Below are 21446 nucleotides of genomic sequence, written 5' to 3' on the forward strand. Positions count from 1 at the left end.
CAAGAAAATTGGCAGAGCTCCTCATGGGACAAGAACCCTTTGTTATATATGGTGATGGTGAGAGAACAGTTCACAAAGTTACTGTATTCTGCTCGGTTGTGTAATAGAAACGACCACATATGCACATGTATCAATACAAGTTGTGTAGCCTACCAATGTCGGAACCTGGAATGATCCTGGCAAAACACCATATACTCAGGAATAGAAGAAAATGTTACCGGGTTTGCGGCGCAGTCCCCCAAAGTGATGAAGCAAGGTATCGTTAAAGTAGTTTTCTAATCTAAACATGACGCGTTTCAGAGCACAGGAGCACCTTCTTCAGATGAAATGGCAGTATGACAGTACAGAGTGTGTGGGTCTCAGTTATATCCTAAAATTTACACTTGAAATTTAGATTTAGACTGAGGGCCTCAAATTTCTCTTGGTCATGTTTGAGATGTTTTCACATCTTGATTGAGTCTAACTGTTTAATTCAGTTGACTGGACAGGATTTGGAAAGACACCTGTAGACCTGTCTGCAGAGATCAGATTGTGTGGAGGTACAGATCTAGAAAAAGGGTACAAACATTTTCTGCTGCACTGAAAGTTAACAAGAACACAATGGCCTCCATAATTCTTAAATGGAAGAAGTTTGGAACAATAAGGATTTTTCCTGGAGCTAGCAGCTCCATTCAACTAAGTTATCAGGGGAGAGAGCCTTGGTAAGAGAGATGACCAAGAATCCAATGCTAACTCTAGGCCCAAATATCCTGTCTGTAGATAAGAGGAATAGAAGAAAATATTACCGGCTTTTCGGCACAGTCCACCAAACAAATGAAGCAAGGTATCCTAAAGTAGTTTTATTAGCCAAACATGACACATTTCAGAGCATAGGAGCTCCTTCTTCAGATATTGCAGTATGACAATACAGAGTGTGTGGGTCTCGGTTATACATTAAAATTGGTGCCAAACATGATAGGCCACACCCATTTGGCAATGTCAAGTCTGACATCACATTCTAAGTCAATGTACCTTCATTTATACAAAACATATCATAAAACATGGTAAAAAAAATGTATATATGTCACGATGCCGGCTGGCAGGTAGTGGATCCTCTGTGCCAGAGAGGGATTGGCGAGGACCGCGCTAGTGGACCGGTTCTAAGTCACTACTGGTTTTCACCAGAGCCCGCCGCAAAGCGGGATGGTCTTGCTGCGGCGGTAGTGACCAGGTCGTATCCACTAGCAACGGGTCACCTCTCTGACTGCTGATGATAGGCGAGGTACAAGGGAGTAGACAGAAGCAAGGTCGGACGTAGCAGAAGGTCGGGGGCAGGCGGCAAGGTTCGTAGTCAGGGTGGATAGCAGAAGTTCTGGTACACAGGCTTTAGACACACAATACGCTTTCACTAGGCACAAGGGCAACAAGATCCGGCAAGGGAGTGCATGGGAGGAGGTTAGATATAGTCAGGGACCAGGTGGAAGCCAATTAAGCTAATTGGGCCAGGCACCAATCATTGGTGCACTGGCCCTTTAAGTCTCAGGGAGCTGGCGCGCACGCCCTAGAGAGCGGAGCCGCGCGCGCCAGCACATGACAGCAGGGGACGGGAACGGGTAAGTGACCTGGGACGCGATTCGCGAGCGGGCGCGTCCCGCTGTGCGAATCGCGTCCCCAACGGCCATGACAGTGCAGCGCTCCCGGTCAGCGGGACTGACCGGGGAGCTGCAGGGAGAAAGACGCCGTGAGCGCTCCGGGGAGGAGCGGGGACCCGGAGCGCTAGGCGTAACAGTACCCCCCCCCTTAGGTCTCCCCTTTTTTTTGTCCGGTGACTGCCTCCCCTGGGATGAGGACACCGGGAAGGAATGGATGGTTTCCTCAATGGCAGGCAGTACAGCAGGAGTAGGAATGGGGAGGGAGGGCAGAGGGTGAAGCTTGGCACGGGGCAGGGAGACACAAGGACGGGAGCCATGAGGGGACACAGAGGCTTGCCTGAAGGGACTGGGAGGGGGGGAAAGGCATTTTCTGTGGCAGGCAGAGTCCCTAACGACTTTAGGGGGACCGGATACAGGAGGAACCACAGGGTCACGGCAGGGAGTACTGGGAACCGGTTTAAGGCAGTCCTTGGAACAAGAGGGACCCCAACTCTTGATCCCCCCAGTGGACCAGTCCAGGGTTGGGGAATGGTGTAGAAGCCAGGGTAGTCCAAGGAGAACTTCGGAAGTGCAATTGGGAAGGACAAAAAATTCAATTTTCTCGTGATGAGGTCCGATGCACATTAGGAGGGGCTCCGTGCGGTAACGCACGGTGCAATCCAACCTGGCTCCGTTGACCGCGGAAATGTGAAGTGGCTTGACAAGACGGGTCACCGGAATGCGGAATTTATTCACCAAGGACTCCCGAATAAAATTCCCAGAAGCACCAGAGTCCAGGCAGGCCACGGCTGAGAGGGAAGAGCTGGCTGAAGTAGAAATCCGTACAGGCACCGTGAGACGTGGAGAAGCCGACTTAGCATCCAGAGACGCCACACCCACGAGAGCTGGGTGCGAGCGTGCGTTTCCCAGACGTGGAGGACGGATAGGGCAATCCACCAAAAAATGTTCGGTACTGGCACAGTACAGACAAAGATTCTCTTCCTTACGGCGATTCCTCTCTTCCAGGGTCAGGCGAGACCGATCCACTTGCATGGCTTCCTCGGCGGGAGGCCTAGGCGCAGATTGCAGTGGAGACTGTGGGAGAGGTGTCCAGAGATCTAAGTCTTTTTCCTGGCGGAGCTCTTGATGTCTCTCAGAAAAACGCATGTCAATGCGAGTGGCTAGATGAATGAGTTCATGTAGATTAGCAGGAGTTTCTCGTGCGGCCAGAAGATCTTTAATGTTGCTGGATAGGCCTTTTTTAAAGGTCGCGCAGAGGGCCTCATTATTCCAGGAAAGTTCAGAAGCAAGAGTACGGAATTGTATGGCGTACTCGCCAACGGAAGAATTACCCTGGACCAGGTTCAGCAGGGCAGTCTCAGCAGAAGAGGCTCGGGCAGGTTCCTCAAAGACACTTCGAATTTCCGAGAAGAAGGAGTGTACAGAGGCAGTGACGGGGTCATTGCGGTCCCAGAGCGGTGTGGCCCATGACAGAGCTTTTCCAGACAGAAGGCTGACTACGAAAGCCACCTTAGACCTTTCAGTAGGAAACTGGTCCGACATCATCTCCAAGTGCAGAGAACATTGCGAAAGGAAGCCACGGCAAAACTTAGAGTCCCCATTAAATTTGTCCGGCAAGGACAGGCGGAGGCTAGGAGTGGCCACTCGCTGCGGAAGGGGTGCAGGAGCTGGCGGAGGAGATGATTGCTGCTGAAGTTGCGACTGAAGTTGCTGCACAATGGTGAATACTTCCGACAGCTGGTGGGTTAGATGGGCGATCTGTCGGGATTGCTGGGCGACCACCGTGGTGATATCAGAGATATAAGGCAGAGGGACGTCAGCGGGATCCATGGCCGGATCTACTGTCACGATGCCGGCTGGCAGGTAGTGGATCCTCTGTGCCAGAGAGGGATTGGCGAGGACCGCGCTAGTGGACCGGTTCTAAGTCACTACTGGTTTTCACCAGAGCCCGCCGCAAAGCGGGATGGTCTTGCTGCGGCGGTAGTGACCAGGTCGTATCCACTAGCAACGGGTCACCTCTCTGACTGCTGATGATAGGCGAGGTACAAGGGAGTAGACAGAAGCAAGGTCGGACGTAGCAGAAGGTCGGGGGCAGGCGGCAAGGTTCGTAGTCAGGGTGGATAGCAGAAGTTCTGGTACACAGGCTTTAGACACACAATACGCTTTCACTAGGCACAAGGGCAACAAGATCCGGCAAGGGAGTGCATGGGAGGAGGTTAGATATAGTCAGGGACCAGGTGGAAGCCAATTAAGCTAATTGGGCCAGGCACCAATCATTGGTGCACTGGCCCTTTAAGTCTCAGGGAGCTGGCGCGCGCGCGCCCTAGAGAGCGGAGCCGCGCGCGCCAGCACATGACAGCAGGGGACGGGAACGGGTAAGTGACCTGGGACGCGATTCGCGAGCGGGCGCGTCCCGCTGTGCGAATCGCGTCCCCAACGGCCATGACAGTGCAGCGCTCCCGGTCAGCGGGACTGACCGGGGAGCTGCAGGGAGAAAGACGCCGTGAGCGCTCCGGGGAGGAGCGGGGACCCGGAGCGCTAGGCGTAACAATATATATATATATATATATATATATATATATATATATATAGCAAGAGAAAAGATTGGTAGCTGTGGTTTGTATTAGGAACAGTTATGGTGTCGGAATAAGAGTGCAGTTGGACAGAGCGACGGGAGATACCCATTGCGCATGCGCCCGCACTGGTGAGAGGGGGCCGGACTGCAGGAAACATTAACTGCCAGCGCAGATCGCGCACTATTAGCGCACGAGCCGGTGATATAAAGTTTTCCTCGATTCGTAGAAAACAGAGCGCATGCACAGCCCTCCGCTGACAGCATAGGGCTAACGTAGGCATCATTAAGAGCGTAGCCCTGTGCATGTGCAGTTGTCCATACCGTGCCGGGCTAGCATGTAGCTTTCCTACACTACCCAGTTAGCGTAGGGAGGCTAGCGTATGTTCTTGCATGCGCAGTTGTTCAGAGAAGTCCGTAGATAGAAAATTGTGTGTGCATGTGCAGTTTACTATGGACTCTGGGTACATAACTAGCATAGGTAGCATAGTGTAGCAGGCAGGGAGTGGGGGAAACCAGTGTAGGGTTAGCATAGTTTAACATTAGTGTAGTGTATCTATCTTAGATTGTAGCGTAGTTAGCGTAGCTTAGGTTTCAAAGTGAAAGGAGCCTGGTTATAGATCTTAAAGTAAAGAATAAGGCTGTCCAGGCATGCTGGAAGTTGTAGTTTTGCATGTTTTACAGTGAAGGGACTACAACTCCCAGCATGCCCAGACAGCTAAAGGCTGTCCAGGCAGGATGGGAGTTGTAGTTTTACATAGGTGTAGCATAGTTGGTGTAGCGTAGTTAGCGTAGCGTTAGTGCAGTTTTAGTGTAGTTAGCATAGTAAAGTGTTTGCATAGTTTTACACAGGTCTAGCGTAGTTAGCGTTGCATACTGTTAGCGTAGTTTTACACAGGTTTAGCGTAGTATAGTGTTAGCACAGTTTTACCCAGGTTTAGCATACTTAGTGTAGTGCTAGCGCAGTTTTACACAGGTTTAGCATAGTTAGCATAGCGTAGTGTTAGAACAGTTTTACGCAGGTTTAGCGTACTTAGCTTAGTGTAGTGCTAGCACAGTTTTACACTGGTTTAAGGTAGTTAGCATAGCGTAGTGTTAGCGTAGTTTTACATAGGTTTAGCGTAGTGTAGAGTTAGCACAGTTTTACACAGGTTTAGCGTGGTGTAGTGTTAGTGCAGTTTTACACAGGTTTAGCGTAGTTAGCATAGCCGGAGTCCATTACCAAACCGGGCTTAGAGTTAGTCCCAAAAACAGTTAGCGCTGACTCCCAATTATTACCCCGGTACCCTCCGCCACAGGGTTATCAGGAATAGCCGATACCAACAGGCCCAGAGCGCCAAATATGGCACTCTTGGGCCTAGGCTGTAACAGGCAGGCATTATTTAGGCTGGGGAGGGCCCGCAACCAAAAAATATACTTCTTTATTAGTAATCCATAGAGATAAAATCACAAAGGCAGTGCAGATAAAACCAACCTCCCAGTTTTATCTGCGCTGCCTTTGTGATTTTATCTCTATAGATTACTAATAAGGAAGTACATTTTTTACCATACTCCGGAGTGCTGGACTGATCGTTGGGATTCTCCCATTGTTCTTAAGCTTACGCCCTCACTGCATACTGCCAAGTGCCTGCCCGTGCACCTGGAGTCTAGCCTGCTGGATACTTCCATTGGAGACGTGGTGAGCTGTAGTTATCCTTTTTCTACTTTTCACTACACTACGTTAACTATGCTAAAACTGTGCTAAACTAACTATGCTAAACCTGTGTGAAACTGCGCTAACACTATGCTAAACCTGTGTTAGTGTGAGATCATTAGCAGATCGTAGAGAACGTGTAGGATGTTAGACAGAGATGAGAGAGGAGATGTAGGGAGGTGCAGCATTGTGGAGAGCTTTGTGTGTGAGACTGAGGATTTTGTACTGTATTTTGGACTGAATTGGTAACCAGTGTAGTGACTGGCGCAGAGAGGAGGCGTTGGTGTAGCGGCTGGAGAGGAAGATGAGTCTGGCTGCGGCATTAAGGATGGACTGGAAAGGAGAGAGTTTGGAGAAAGGAAGGCCTATTAGTAAAGAGTTACAGTAGTCGAGGCGGGAGTGAATCAAAGCAATAATGAGAGTTTTAGCAGTTTCAGTAGTGAGAAACGGGCGGATTCTGGAAATGTTTTTGAGATGCACGTGACAAGAACATGAAAGGGACTGAATTTGGGGAGTGAAAGACAGATCAGAGTCAAGTATAACTCCAAGACAGCAAGCCTGCTGCCCGGGAGTTATGGTAGTACCACATACCGAGATGGAAATGTCAGGGTTAGGCACAGTATCAGTTGATGGAGAAAAGACAAGAAGTTCTGTTTTAGAAAGATTTAGTTTCAGATATAAAGAGGACATGATGTCTGAGACAGCAGAGAGACAGTCACTGATATTCTGTAGGAGTGCAGGGGTGATGTTGGAGGAAGAGGTATAGAGTTGGGTGTCATCAGCATTGAGGTGGTACTGGAAACCAAATCTACTGATTGTTTTTCCAATGGGGGATGTGTAGAGTGAAAAGATTAGAGGACCCAGGACCGATCCCTGGGGAACTACGACAGCAAGGAGAAGAGGAGAAGAAGTAGAGCCAGAAAATGAGACGCTAAAGGAGAGGCCAGAGAGATAGGAGGAAAACCAGGCGAGAGCAGAGTCCTTGAGAACGATAGAGCAGAGACTACTGAGGAGGAGTTGGTGATCCACAGTGTCAAAAGCCGCAGACAGATCCAAGAGAATCAGTAAAGAGAAATTGCCATTTGATTTGGCCGTCAGAAGATCGTTAGTGACTTTGGTTAGGGCCGTTTCTGTGGAGTGAAGGGAGTGGAAACCAGACTGTAAGGGGTCAAGGAGAGAGTTCTCGGAGAGATAGCGGATAAGGCGGGAGTAGACCAAGCGTTCCAGGAGTTTGGAGATAAAGGGGAGATTTGAGACGGGTCGATAGTTGGCTGCACAGGACGGGTCCAGAACTACGCTACATAAACTACGCTACACTTGTGTAAAACTACAACTCCCATCCTGCCTGGACAGCCTTTAGCTGTCTGGGCATGCTGGGAGTTGTAGTCCCTTCATTAAAAAAAAACATGCAAAACTACAACTTCCAGCATGCCTGGACAGCCTTAGGCTGTCTGGATATGCTGGGAGTTGTAGTCTATTTACTTTAAAACCTATAACCTAGCTCCTTTCACTTTAAAACCTAAGCTACACTAACTACACTACAATCTAAGGTAGCTATGCTACACTAATGTTAAACTATGTTTACCCTATGCTGGTTTCCCTCACTACCTACCTGCTACACTACACTACCTACACTAGTTACTTACTACTCTGAACAACTACGCTAGCCTCCCTACGTTAAATGCATAGTGGAGGAAAGCTGCACGCTAGCCCTGCACAACTGCGCTAGCACAACTGCGCATACGCAGGAATACGCTCCTAACGCTACCTACGTTAGCTCTACGCTGTCAGCGGAGTGCTGAGCATGCACTGTCATTTTTCTACAAATCGAGGAAAACTTTACATCACCGGCACAGCGAATGGGCGAGATGGCCTGCGCCTGCGCAGATGGGAACGGAGCTTCAGCCATATCCCGTTCTGCGCATGTGTGCTGTGTATTGCAGGAAAAAATAGGGCAAACTGTATTAAGCCTGAATGATGTCTGAGGAGTATGGGGAAGGTGGCTGGATATGTTTGGGATGGTTTTATGGAATGAACTTATGAACTTAGCATATGTGGGCATGGATAGGAAGAATAAAAAGGGGGAGATAATGCATGACCTCGCTCCCTGGTACTTAAATGGGCACTGTCACCAATTTATTTTATTTTTTTGATATGTTGTAGTACTTATGTACTACAACATATCTCTAATATACTCTTATTATTTTTTTCCATTAAAATTGTTTAATTTACATTTAAAAACTCGCCACTAGGGGTCTTCCTCCTAGTGGCCGGTTGCAGCCTGGCATGACGTCACACTTGAATTACGACCGATTTCGGCTGGGCATCTGTCCGAATTCAGTCAGGCTGCTGCTGCTTTGAAGGAAGAGGATGCGTGCAGGCTTTCTGGCCTCGCACGCCGGCCGCGGCTCAGGGGAACAGGGTAAAGTATTATGCCGGGGGGGTTGCGTGTTCACCTATACAGTATGCCTCCAGTTTCCCCACTACAACTCCCAGCATGCCCTGACAGCCAATAGATGCCAGGGCAAGCTGTGAGTTTTAGTGGGGAAGCAGCTGGAGGGACACTGAATAGGTGAACTAAGGAGGGTGGGGAGGAGTGGGTTGAGCGGCGGGGTCGGGGGGGTTGCGGGCTGCGCGGCAGGGAGCGGGATGTGCAGCCATCACAGATACGGTGTTCACCTATACAGTATGCCTCCAGTTGTTTCCCCACTACAACTCCCAGCATGCCCTGACAGCCAATAGATGTCAGGGCAAGCTGGGAGTTGTAGTGGGGAAACAGCTGGAGGCACCCTGTATAGGTGAACTAAGGACGGAAGTGTGCCCCCCCCCCCCCCCCAGCAGGCATCAGTGACGTCGTGCCTGCTGGGGAAGTCTGCCTGGTAAGTGAGCACACTACCAGACAGACAAAAGGCATTTTTAATATGTAAAAAAAAAAATTAAAGGCAGGGAGGGGGTTAGGGATAGATGGGCAATAGGCAGGGACAGAAAAAAGAAAAAAAGGGATGGTGGGAGCTACCCCTTAAGGACCAAGGGCGTACCTGTACGCCCGTGGAAATTTCGGTCCCTGCCGTGCGCCGGGCGGGGACCGTACCGGGATGACTGCTGATATCTATCAGCAGGCACCCCGAGCCAATGCCCAGGGGGTCCTGTGACCCCTCCATGTCGACGATCGGCGCAAATCGCTGGTGAATTCACACCGGCGATTTGCTGCGATTCCGGATCATACGGGTCTCTGGTGACCAGGTGACCCAGAAAATAAGGAGGATCGGGGTTGTACAAGACACCCATGATCCTCCTGAAGGGATAGGAGTGCTGACCAATAGCAGATCGGGGGTGAAGGGTTAAAGTTTGGTTCCCCCATTCTGCCCACCCACAGTAGTCCGGGCAGAACGGGGGAATCGCGGGTGACCGGCGCCGGAGGTCCACTTACCATTGGTGATCGGCGATGGGGGTGGAAGAGGAAGGCGATGCGACTCCCTGGTGCGGCGATGATGTGCGGCGATCCTACGAAAGCCGAAGAGTAGTTGCCTAGCCACATCTGCAGGGCTACAGTTTTAAGACCACTATAAAGTGGTCTCTAAACTGTAGCCCTCCACATGTTGCAAAACTACAACTCCCAGCATTCCCAGACAGCTGTTTGGGCAGGCTCAGGTTTACAGTTTTGAAACAGCTGGAGGGTTACAGTTTGGAGATCCCTGTGCAGAGTTCTCTAAACTGTGGCCCTCTAGATCTTGCAAAACTACAACTCCCAGCATGCCCACACAGCAGTTTGCTGTCTGGGCATGCTGGGATTTGTAGTTTTGCAACATCTGGAGGGCCACAGTATGGAGATCACTGTGCAGTGGTCTCTAAACTGTGGCCCTTCAGATCTTGCAAAACTACAACTCCCAGCATGCCCAAACTGCACACAGCATGCTGGGAGTTGTAGTTGTGTACCTCCAGCTGTTGCATAACTACATCTCCCAGCATGATCAATACATGCTGGGAGTGGTACTTTTGCAACATCTGGAGGCACACTGGTTGGAAAATACTGAGTTAGGTAACAGAACCTAACTGAAGGTTTTCCAACCAGTGTGCCTCCAGCTGTTGCAAAAGTACAACTCCCAACATGCACGGTCTGTCAGTGTACGCTGGGTGTGGTGGTTTTGCAACAGCTGGAGGTTTGCCCCCCTGTGAATGTACAGGGTACATTCACACGGGTGGGTTTACAGTGAGTTTCCTGCTTCAAGTTTGAACTGCGGCAAATTTTTAGCAGGGAAACTCACCGTAAACCCCCGCCAGTGCAAATGTACTCCAAAAAAATACAAAACACTACAAACACATAATAAAGGGTAAAAAACTACATATATACCCCCTTATGCTGCCCCCCCCCAATAAAAATGAGACCGTATCGTACAGCATAGATAGAGGAGCAAAACAGAGCCCCCAGCTGTTGCAAAACAATAACTCCCAGCATTTCCCGACAGCCACTGACTGTCCAGGCATGCTGGGAGTTTAGCAACAGCTGGAGGCACCCTGTTTGGGAATCACTGGCATTGAATAGCCCTATGCAATCCCTAATCTAGACCTCAAAGGTGCATGGCGCTCTCTCACTTTGGAGCCCTGTTGTATTTCAAGGAAACCGTTTAGGGCCACATATGGGATATTTCAGTACTCGGGAGCAATTGCACTACAAATCTTTGGGGGCTTTTTCTCCTTTTACCCCTTATGAAAAGGAAAAGTTGGGGCCTACATCAGCCTGTTAGTGTAAAAAAAATAAAAACATTTACACTAATATGTTGGTGTTGCCGCATACTTCTTATTTTCACAAGAGGTAAAAGGGAAAAAAAGACACCCAAAATTTGTAACACATTTTCTCCTGAGTACGAAAATACCCCACATGTGGGCGTAAAATGTTCTGCGCATGCACAACAAGGCTCAGGAGTGAGAGCGCACTATGTACATTTGAGGCTTAAATTGGTGATTTGCACAGGGGTGGCTGATTTTAGAGTGGTTCTGACATAAACGCAAAAAAATTAAATACCCACATGTGACCCCATTTTGGAAACTACACCCCTCACGGAACGTAACAAGAGGTATAGTGAGCCTTAATACCAACAGGTGTTTGACCAATTTTCGGTAAAGTTGGATGGGAAAATAAAAAAATATATATGTTTTTTTTCAATAAAATGCCGGTGTTACCCTAAATTTTTCATTTTCACAAGGGAACATAGGAAAAAAGCCCCCGAAAATTTGTAACCCCATATGTAAATGTAAAGTGCTCTGCGGGTGCACTACAATGCTCAGAAGAGAAGGAGAACCATTGGGCTTTTGGAGAGAAAGTTTGTCTGGAATTGAAGGCCACATGTGTTTACAAAGCCCCCATAGTGCCAGAACAATTACATTTTTCTTTTGCACAGTCCTCTGTTCCAAAAATCTGTCAAACACCAGTGGGGTGTAAATGCTCACTGCACCCCTTTCAGCAAAATTTGCGTTCCAAAAGCCAAATATGACTCCTCCTCTTCTGAGCATTATAATTCAGCCGCAGAGCATTTTGTGTCCTAACATGGGGTATTTCCATACTCAGAAGAGATGGGGTTATACATTTTGGGGGGGCATTTTCACTCATTACCCTTTGTAAAAATTGTAAATTTGGGGGGAAAACTGCACTTTAGTGAAAAAAAAATTATTTTCATTTACACATCCAACTTTAACGAAAAGACGTCAAACACCTGTGGGGTGTTAAGGCTCACTGTACCCCTTGTTACGTGTCTTTTTTGCTGTTCTGGCACAATAGGGGCTTCCTAAATGTGACATGCCCCCCAATAACCATTTCAGCAAAATTTACTCTCCAAAATCACATTGTCGTTACTTCCCTTCTGAGCCCTCTACTGCTCACGCAGAACACTTCACATACACATATGAGGTATTTCCTTACTCGAGAGAAATTGGGTTACAAATTTTGGGGGGCTTTTTCTCCTATGACTCCTTGTAAAAAAATTCAAAAACTGGGTCTACAAGAACATGCGAGTGTAAATAAATTTAAAATTAAGATTTTGAATTTTCTCCTTTATTTTGCTGCTATCCCTGTGAAACACCTAAAGGGTTAACAAACTGTCTGAATGTTATTTTGAATACTTTGAGGGGTGCAGTTTCTATAAGGGGGTAATTTATGGGGTATTTCTAATATGAAGGCCCTTCAAATCCCCTTCAAAACTGAACTGGTCCCTGAAAAATTAAGATTTTAAAAATTTCTTGAAAAATATGAAAATTGCTGCCTTATTTTGAAGCCCTCTGATGTTTTCCAAAAGTAAAAAGATGTCAACTTTTTGATGCAAACATAAAATAGACATACTGTATATGTGAATCAAAATATAATTTATTTGGAATGTCTATTTTCCTTACAAGCAGAGAGCTTCAAAGTTTCTATTTTTTCATCAAATTTTGGAATTTTTCACCAAGAAATGATGCAAGTATCGACAAAAAAATTAACACTACCATAAAGTAGAATATGTCACGAAAAAACATTCTCGGAATCAGAAAGAAAAGTAAAAGCATCAAAAAGTTATTAATGCTTAAAGTGACAGTGGTCAGATGTGCAAAAAGTGCTCTGGTCCTTAAGGTGAAAATGGGCTTGGTCCTTAAGTGGTTAAATAACATAAAATTGCATGTAATAAATGTCATCAAAGAGATGGAATTACCGTAGGTAATATTCTAATGTACACCTGGTGTTTCTTGGGACAATACAAGAAATAAATATAAACACATAAGGTGACACACATAACAAACTGAAATAACATATTGTCGTCATAAGAAATTGCCTATTAGGGTGACACGTAATATCGCCATAAAACCAAGAGAATGTGATGAAATGTAATTAAATAAAATACAGCCATCAGACAAATGGATGGCAGATGGCATAAACGGCATGAATAACCACGTTTGGTACCTCATAATCAGTTGTAAGCCTGTCTGAGTGGACAAAATATCAAAATATTCAACCTCTCCAAACATATCTTGAACGAGGCCGAACAAAGTCTACTTGGGAGAGGACTCTTCTTCTGTCCATCTAGCGGCATCAATGAATTTGATTTATATGTGGGCTTAAATTGAGTCGTACGAAAACTGACACTAACAGGTGATTTCTCCATGCAGGACCTACAGGGAAAACATTGGACACCCACAGAAGGTAAAACTATTCCCCTGGACCCTACCCCAATCACTACACACCTACAACCAGCCTCCAATTTCTATCTCCTCCATCACAGGGGACATTTTGTCGAAACTTTTTTCAAAATGGTGGCGGCGGACTTCAGAAAACTCAACAAAAAAACACTCAATAAATCAAACCTTTCCAATCAAGAAAAACGTGCCTTAAAATCCCTGTCTGCCAACTATAACATTGTTATTAGAAAAGCAGACAAGGGAAGAGGTATCATCATCCAGGACTTTGACACTTACACAAATGAGGCATACAGGATCCTAAACGAGGCATAAAGTGACCAACAGTATTATATGACACTGACATATAATCCCACTGAAGAATTCTCCAGATCCTGACAGAATCTTATCCTAAAAGCATTTAAAGATGGCATCATCAACAAAGATGAAAATGAGTTCATGTCAATCAAAAACCCTAAAATGGCCCTCTTTTTCCATCTTCCGAAAGTGCACAAGTGCACAGTCAACCCTCCAGGGAGGCCCATAATTGCAGGTATAAACTCTGTCTCAAGCAACATGTCACAATATGTTGACATCATACTCCATAAATATGTTACTGCTCTGGAATCCCACCTAAAAGATATTGCTTCCCTCATCAAGCTACTAGACGGGTTCAGATGGCAACCGAACTACCAATGGGCCACATTGGACGCATCTTCATTATACTCCAATATCCCCCATGATAAAGGCCTGGAAGTCATAAAAGAAACATCAGATGCAGATATAGCAATGCCCACAGCTCAAAAACATTTATCTGCGAATGTATTCATCCTCAGACATAATTATTTTTCATTTGGTGAAAGAATCTATTTACAAACACATGGCACCGCAATGGGCACAAGCTTTGCACTGGCATTTGCGAATATATACATCGGGGCATACGAGAAACATCATATCTACAGCGACCAAAAATGGCCCCACAATATTGTAACATATACAGTCATGGCCTTAAATGTTGGCACCCCTGACAATTTTAAAGAAAATTAAGTATTTCTCACAGAAAAGGATTGCAGTAACACATGTTTTGCTATACACATGTTTATTCCCTTTGTGTGTTTTGGAACTAAACCAAAAAAGGGAGGAAAAAAAGCAAATTGGACATTATGTCACACCAAACTCCAAAATGGGCTGGACAAAATTATTGGCACCCTTAACTTAATATTTGGTTGCACACCCTTTGGAAAAAATAATTGAAATCAGTCGCCTCCTATAACCATCAATAAGCTTCTTAGATCTCTCAGCTGGAATGTTGGACCACACTTCCTTTGCAAACTGCTCCAGGTCTCTCTTATTGGAAGGGTGCCTTTTCCCAACAGCAATTTTAAGATCTCTTCACAGGTGTTCAATGGGATTTAGATCTGTACTCATTGCTGGTCACTTCAGAAATCCATTTCTGGGTGCTTTTTGATGTATGTCTGGGGTCATTGTCCTGCTGCAAGACCCAAGATCTCAGACACAAACCCAGCTTTCTGACACTGGGCTGTAATCCTCAGATTTCATGATGCCTTGCACACATTCAAGGTACCCAGTGCCAGAGGCAGCAAAACAACCCCAAAACATCATTGAATTTCCCCCATATTTCACTGTAGGTACTGTGTTCTTTTCTTTGTTGGCCTCATTACATTTTTGGTAAACAGTAGAATGATGTGCTTTACCAAAAAGCTCTATCTTGGTCTCATCTGTCCACAAGACATTTTCCCAGAATGAGTTTGGCTTACTCAGATTCATTTTGACAAAATGTAGTCTTGCTTTTTTTGTCTCTGTGTCAGCAGTGGGGTTCTCCTGGGTCTCCTGCCATAGGGTTTCATTTCATTTAAATGTCGTTGGATAGTTCGTGCTGACACTGATACTCCCTGAGCCTGCAGAACAACTTGAATATCTTTGGAACTTGTTTGGTGCTTCTTATGTACCATCCAGACTATCCTGCATTGACACCTTTTTATCAATTTTTCTCTTCTGTCCATGCCCAGGGAGATTAGCTACAGTGCCATGGGTTGTAAAATTCTTGATAATGTTGCTCACTGTGGACAAAGGCAAATCTAGATCTCTGGAGATGGACTTGTAACCTTGAGATTGTTGATATTTTCCCACAATTTTGGTTCTCAAGTCCTCAGATAGTTCTCTTTTCCTCTTTCTGTTGTCCATGCTTAGCGTGGCACACACAGACACACAAAGCAAAGACTAAGTGAACTTCTCTCCCTTTTATCTGCTTTCAGGTGTGATTTGTATATTGCCCACACTTGTTACTTGCCCATGGTAAGTTTAAAGGAGAATCACATGCCTGAAACAATCTTATTTATCCACAATTTTGAAAGGGTGCCAATAATTTTGTCCACCAACAACAATTTAACCCAAAGGGTTAACAAGAACCTGGTATTCCATGTGCTAGAATAAAACTTAACTTTTATTATAGAAAAAAATGAAATAATGAAACTTGTGAGACACACAATTAAAATCACAACTCCATGTACATATCAAATCAATTGTGATATGTTAGTCAGATACACTATATAGTGATTTCTTAACTCCGACCTATAGAAAAAGTTTATATGTGTTTATCTGGGATAAACCATCCCCAATAAGCCTATAACAATCATTCAGTGATGGTATTAATTTTAATCCCTCCCAGGGTATAACCCTGTCTCATGGAAGTACGGATAATAAATGACCGTCATATATGAATCCTGAACAGGGAAATGACGGTCATTTAAAAATAATATCTATTGGAGCTCTCCCAGGGTATAACCCTCTCTCATGGGAGTTTGGTCTTATCCAATAGATATTCCTTAATATTAATCCATCAACAGAATGTTTATATATAGACCACGTCACACCACTGTGCACCGTGGGTGCGGGTCCAGAACAGATCTGGAGTCACTATGAGTGAGGCTATATTATGATATTACATGGAGATGCTGAATAAAACCTTAAACTGTCACACCCCAACATGTTTCGCCACTCTTGTGGCTTTGTCAAGGAGAATGCTGTCAGTCATTCTCCCTGACAAAGCCACAAGAGTGGGGAAACATGTTGGGTAAGACAGTTTAAGGTTTCAATACGTGGGTAGGACCCCCCAGCAACTCAGAACACGGATGAACAACCACAGATTCAACGTATCCAGAGGCTTTGTACATCATAGTGTATCTAGGCACGCTGCGACATACCATAATAACAATTTTGCATCATTCTCCCTTTTAGCCATTGAGCACATCCCAAGTAATGCCCACAACAGTTTTGATAGGCTCCAATGCAGGGAGTCCTACTGGATCTATAAATTGAATAGCCTGCACCCCTTCAGGTGTGAATGAAGCCATAGACATCATTCACTAAGAATGCACTGACCCTAGTTTATTTACATTTATGACCTCTTTGTCAACTCAGACAGGCGTATAACTGATTATGACGTACTAAAAGCGGTTATTATCACGTTTTTATTCATGCCGTTTATGCCACTTACCATCCATTTGTCTGATGGCAATATTTTATTTTATTAAATTTTAACACATTCTCTTGGTTTTATGGCGATATTACGCGTCACCCTAATATACAATTTCTTATGGTGACACTATCTGTTATTTTAGTTTCTTATGTGTGTCACCTTATATGTTTATTTATATTTATTTCTTGTATTGTCCCAAGAAACACCAGGTGTACATTAGAATATTACCTAATGTAATCCAATCTCTTTGATGGTGTCTATTATAAGCAATTTTATGTCATTTAACATACATCATTTTATATTTATTACATATAGATTTTTTTCAATACCAATATTTTCATCTTATCACTCACAATACTTGTTCCTACACATATTAGCTTCTGCATATGCATTATCTCCCCCTTTTTATTCTCTCTAACTATGGCCACTGTCACGATTCGGCTTACAGGTTGTGGATCCACTGTGTCAGCGAGGGATAGGCGTGGACCGTGCTGGTGGACCGGTTCTAAGAGGCTACTGGTGTTCACCAGAGCCCGCCGCAGTAGCAACCAGGTCGTATCCACTAGCAACAGCTCAACCTCGCTGACTGTTGAGAAGGCGTTGGACAGAAGGACTAGGCAGAGGCAAGGTCAGACGTAGCAGAAAGTCAGGGCAGGCGGCAAGGTTCGTAGTCAATATGGATAGCAGGAGATCAGGTAACACAGGCTTGGACAACACTAAACGCTTTCACTGGCACAAGGCAACAAGATCCGGCAAGGGAGCGCAGGGGAAGTGATGTGATATAGCCAGGGAGCAGGTGGAAGCCAATTAAGCTAATTGGGCCAGGCACCAATCATTGGTGCACTGGCCCTTTAAGTCTCAGAGAGCTGGCGCACGCGCGCCCTAGAGAGCGGAGACGCGCGCGCCAGCACATGACAGCCGGGGACCGGGACGGGTAAGTGACTTGGGATGCGATTCGCGAGCGGGTGTGTCCCGCTGTGCGAATCGCATCCCCGCCGGCAATGTAAGTGCAGCGCTCCCGGTCAGCGGGTCTGACCGGGGCGCTGCAGGGAGAGAGACGCCGTGAGCGCTCCGGGGAGGAGCAGGGACCCGGAGCGCTCGGCGTAACAGCCACATATGCTTAGTTCATTCCATAATACCATCCATACATATCCAACCCCCTTCCCCATACTCCTTATACATCATTCAGCCTCAATACAGTCTGCCCTATTTTTCCCTAAAATAAATAGCCCACATGCGCAGAGAGGGATACGGCCGAAGCTCTGTTACCAGCTGCGCACGCACAGACCATCTCACCCATTCGCTCAGCCAGCTCGTGCGCTAATAGTGCACGATCTGCACACGCACAGTTAATGTTTCCTTCAGTGCAGCCCCAACCCCCTGTCTTCAGTGCAGGCGCATGCACAATGGGAACCCCTCGTCGCTCGGTCCCGCTGAACTCTTTTCCCGACACCATAACTGTTCGTAATACAAACCACTGCTACCAATCTTTTCTCTTGCTACACCTATATATGTTTGGCCATGTTTTATGATGTGTTTTGTATAAATGAAGGTACATTGTTTTAGAATGTGATGTCAGACTTGAATACACCCAGTGGGCGTGGTCTATCACAATTGGCGCCAACTTTAAGGTATAACTGAGACCCACACACTCTGTATTGTCATACTGTCATTACATCTGAAGAAGGAGCTCCTAGGCTCCGAAACGCCTCATGTTTGGCTAATAAAACTACTTTAAGGATACCTGGCTCCCTCTGTTTGGTAGACTGTGCCGAAAACTCAGTAATATTTTCGTCTATTCCTCTTATCTACAGACAGGATATTTGGGCCTAAAGAAATAATTGGGTTCTTGGTCTTCTTTCTTAACAGGGCTCCTCTCCCCTGATTATTTAGTTGGATGGAGCTGCTGGCTCCAGGAAAAATCCTTATTGTTCCAAACTTCTTCCATTTAAGAATTATGGAGGCCATTGTGTTCTTGGTAACTTTTAGTGCAGTAGAAAATGTTTGTACCTCCACACAATCTGAACTCTGCAGGCAGTTCTACAGGTGTCTTTCCAAATCCTGGCCAGTCAAATGAATTATACAGTTAGACTCAATCAAGGTGTAAAAACATTTCAAACATGACCAAGAGAAATTTGAGGCCCTCAGATCTAAATTTCAAGTGTCAGAGCAAAGGGTTTGAATACTTACTGTATATCCATGTAAAATGTTAGGGTTACCTTTTTTAATGAACTTGCAAAAAAATCATTGTCATTATGGGTTATTGAGTAAAGGCTGATGGGGAAAAAGTTTTATTTTATTTTAGAATGAGTGCAAAGTAAAGTAACAAAAATGTGAAAAACATGAAGGGTCTGAAAAACTTACGAAATACATTTTATTTTAGAGAGAACATCAGTAGGGGTCCTTGACCTAGGATCTTGCCTCTTCCCAGAATGAACAGGTTACCAGGTTATTGTGTTCAATAAAAGGTATATTTACAAGTGGGTGCATGCCACTTAATAAATCAGAGAGTCAACAGCTGCCTCGTATGTTGTACTAGCTCTGTGCTATCTGTGCTAGCATAGCATAGATTTCAGCTACAATTTACGCCAGCTCACTAGTGTAAATTTTAGTCAATTTAGATACCACACCCATTTTCAGCTGACTTTCTGCCCCTCCCACATCATAAAGTTGAAAAAAGTCTAAATTTGTCTCACAATCTGCAACTTTTCCACGCATGAAACCAAAGTTCCCCTCATTGTTTTAACATGTTTCATCTGTGAAAAGCATGACAATATACAGTGATTAATTGTTAATTGAGGTTGGCACAGTGCTGACTTGAGAAGTCACAGAGGCCTGCGGCGTAGTATGTGACATGCAGCCTGGCGGCCCACTGTTTGACAGTAGTGCGCGACAAACCAGGAATTATTAGTGCTCTGGCGCTATATAAAGCTACCGTATATACTCGAGTATAAGCCGAGTTTTTCAGCACGATTTTTCGTGCTGAAAACACCCCCTCGGCTTATACTCGAGTGAACTCCCCCACCCGCAGTGGTCTTCAACCTGCGGACTTCCAGAGGTTTCAAAACTACAACTCCCAGCAAGCCAGGGCAGCCATCGGCTGTCCGGGCTTGCTGGGAGTTGTAGTTTTGAAACCTCCGGAGGTCCGCAGGTTGAAGACCACTGCGGCCTTCAACATCATCCAGCCCCCTCTCACCCCCTTTAGTTCTGAGTACTCACCTCCGCTCGGCGCTGGTCCGGTCCTGCAGGGCTGTCCGGTAAGGAGGTGGTCCGGTAAGGAGGTGGTCCGGTGAGGAGGTGGTCCGGGCTGCTATCTTCACCGGGGAGGCCTCTTCTAAGCGCTTCGGGCCCGGCCTCAGAATAGTCACGTTGCCTTGACAATGACGCAGATGCGTCGTTGTCTAGGCAACGGCTCTATTCCGGGCCGGAAGCGCGGAGAAGAGGCGCCCCCGGTGAAGATAGCAGCCCGGACCACCTCCTCACCGGACCACCTCCTTACCGGACAGCCCTGCAGGACCGGACCAGCGCCGAGCGGAGGTGAGTACTCAGAACTAAAGGGGGTGAGAGGGGGCTGGATGATGTTGAAGGCCGCAGTGGTCTTCAACCTGCGGACCTCCGGAGGTTTCAAAACTACAACTCCCAGCAAGCCCGGACAGCCGATGGCTGCCCGGGCTTGCTGGGAGTTGTAGTTTTGAAACCTCTGGAGGTCCGCATGTTGAAGGCCGCAGTGGTCTTCAACCTGCGGACCTCCGGAGGTTTCAAAACTACAACTCCCAGCAAGCCCGGACAGCCGATGGCTGCCCGGGCTTGCTGGGAGTTGTAGTTTTGAAACCTCTGGAGGTCCGCATGTTGAAGGCCGCAGTGGTCTTCAACCTGCGGACCTCCGGAGGTTTCAAAACTACAACTCCCAGCAAGCCCGGACAGCCGATGGCTGCCCGGGCTTGCTGGGAGTTGTAGTTTTGAAACCTCTGGAGGTCCGCAGGTTGAAGACCACTGAGGGCGAATGATGAGAAGAGGATAATGAAGGGGGGTGGGGATGATGAAGGGGGGGGGTGTGGGATGATTACAAGGGGATGATGAAGGGGGGATGTGTGGGATGATAAGGGGATGTGTGGGATGATGACAAGGGGATGATGAAGGGGGGATGTGTGGGATGATGACAAGGGGATGATGAAGGGGGGATGTGTGGGATGATGACAAGGGGATGATGAAGGGGGGATGTGTGGGATAAGGGGATGTGTGGGATGATGACAAGGGGATGATGAAGGGGGGATGTGTGGGATGATAAGGGGATGATGAAGGGGGGATGTGTGGGATGATGACAAGGGGATGATGAGGATGTTAATGACGGGTCTGGATGATGACAGGGGGGGATGAGGTATTTCCCACCCTAGGCTTATACTCGAGTCAATAACTTTTCCTGGGATTTTGGGTTGAAATTAGGGGTCTCGGCTTATACTCGGGTCGGCTTATACTCGAGTATATACGGTAATATAAGGCTGGAAACAGGCATCAAATTTTTTTCCAAAAAGAGAGAATCATATAATTTGTAAAAAGATAATGCAGGAAAAAAAATGCCACATAAAAACACCTATACTAATGCACAATAGTTTAAAAAATGCCACAAAAAATGTCATCAAGGATTTTGTGGCATTTTTATAGGCCAAAAAGGCCAAAGCTTGTGTCTGTTCATATTGCCTTATGGACTAAGCATCACATCTCCATACTCCTCCAACAACAAACATTACTAACCTTTCCAAAACTTCCTTTCCCAAGCACCATAAGGAAGTTGAAATCTGAGATGTGAAAACGACTAGTACCAAAGAAGCTGACACGTTTGGAATCAGTAGGGCTCGGACTTGGACCTGGACCTCGTCTTACTTTCTGCACAACAGAAACAAAATAAAATAA

At 46.2% G+C, this 21446-nt stretch overlaps 1 protein-coding gene across 1 annotated transcript in view; it reads right to left on the bottom strand.

The window, feature by feature from the left end:
- The window catches only part of PRKCG (protein kinase C gamma), a 716084-nt gene that overhangs the window by 159541 nt on the left and 535097 nt on the right, over positions 1-21446 (bottom strand). The window contains exon 10 of the mRNA XM_056544377.1: positions 21288-21419. Coding sequence (XP_056400352.1) covers positions 21288-21419 — 132 coding nt within the window. The remainder of the gene's footprint in view (positions 1-21287; positions 21420-21446) is intronic.

Source organism: Hyla sarda, chromosome 10 (genome assembly GCF_029499605.1).
Source record: "Hyla sarda isolate aHylSar1 chromosome 10, aHylSar1.hap1, whole genome shotgun sequence".
NCBI lineage: Eukaryota > Metazoa > Chordata > Amphibia > Anura > Hylidae > Hyla > Hyla sarda.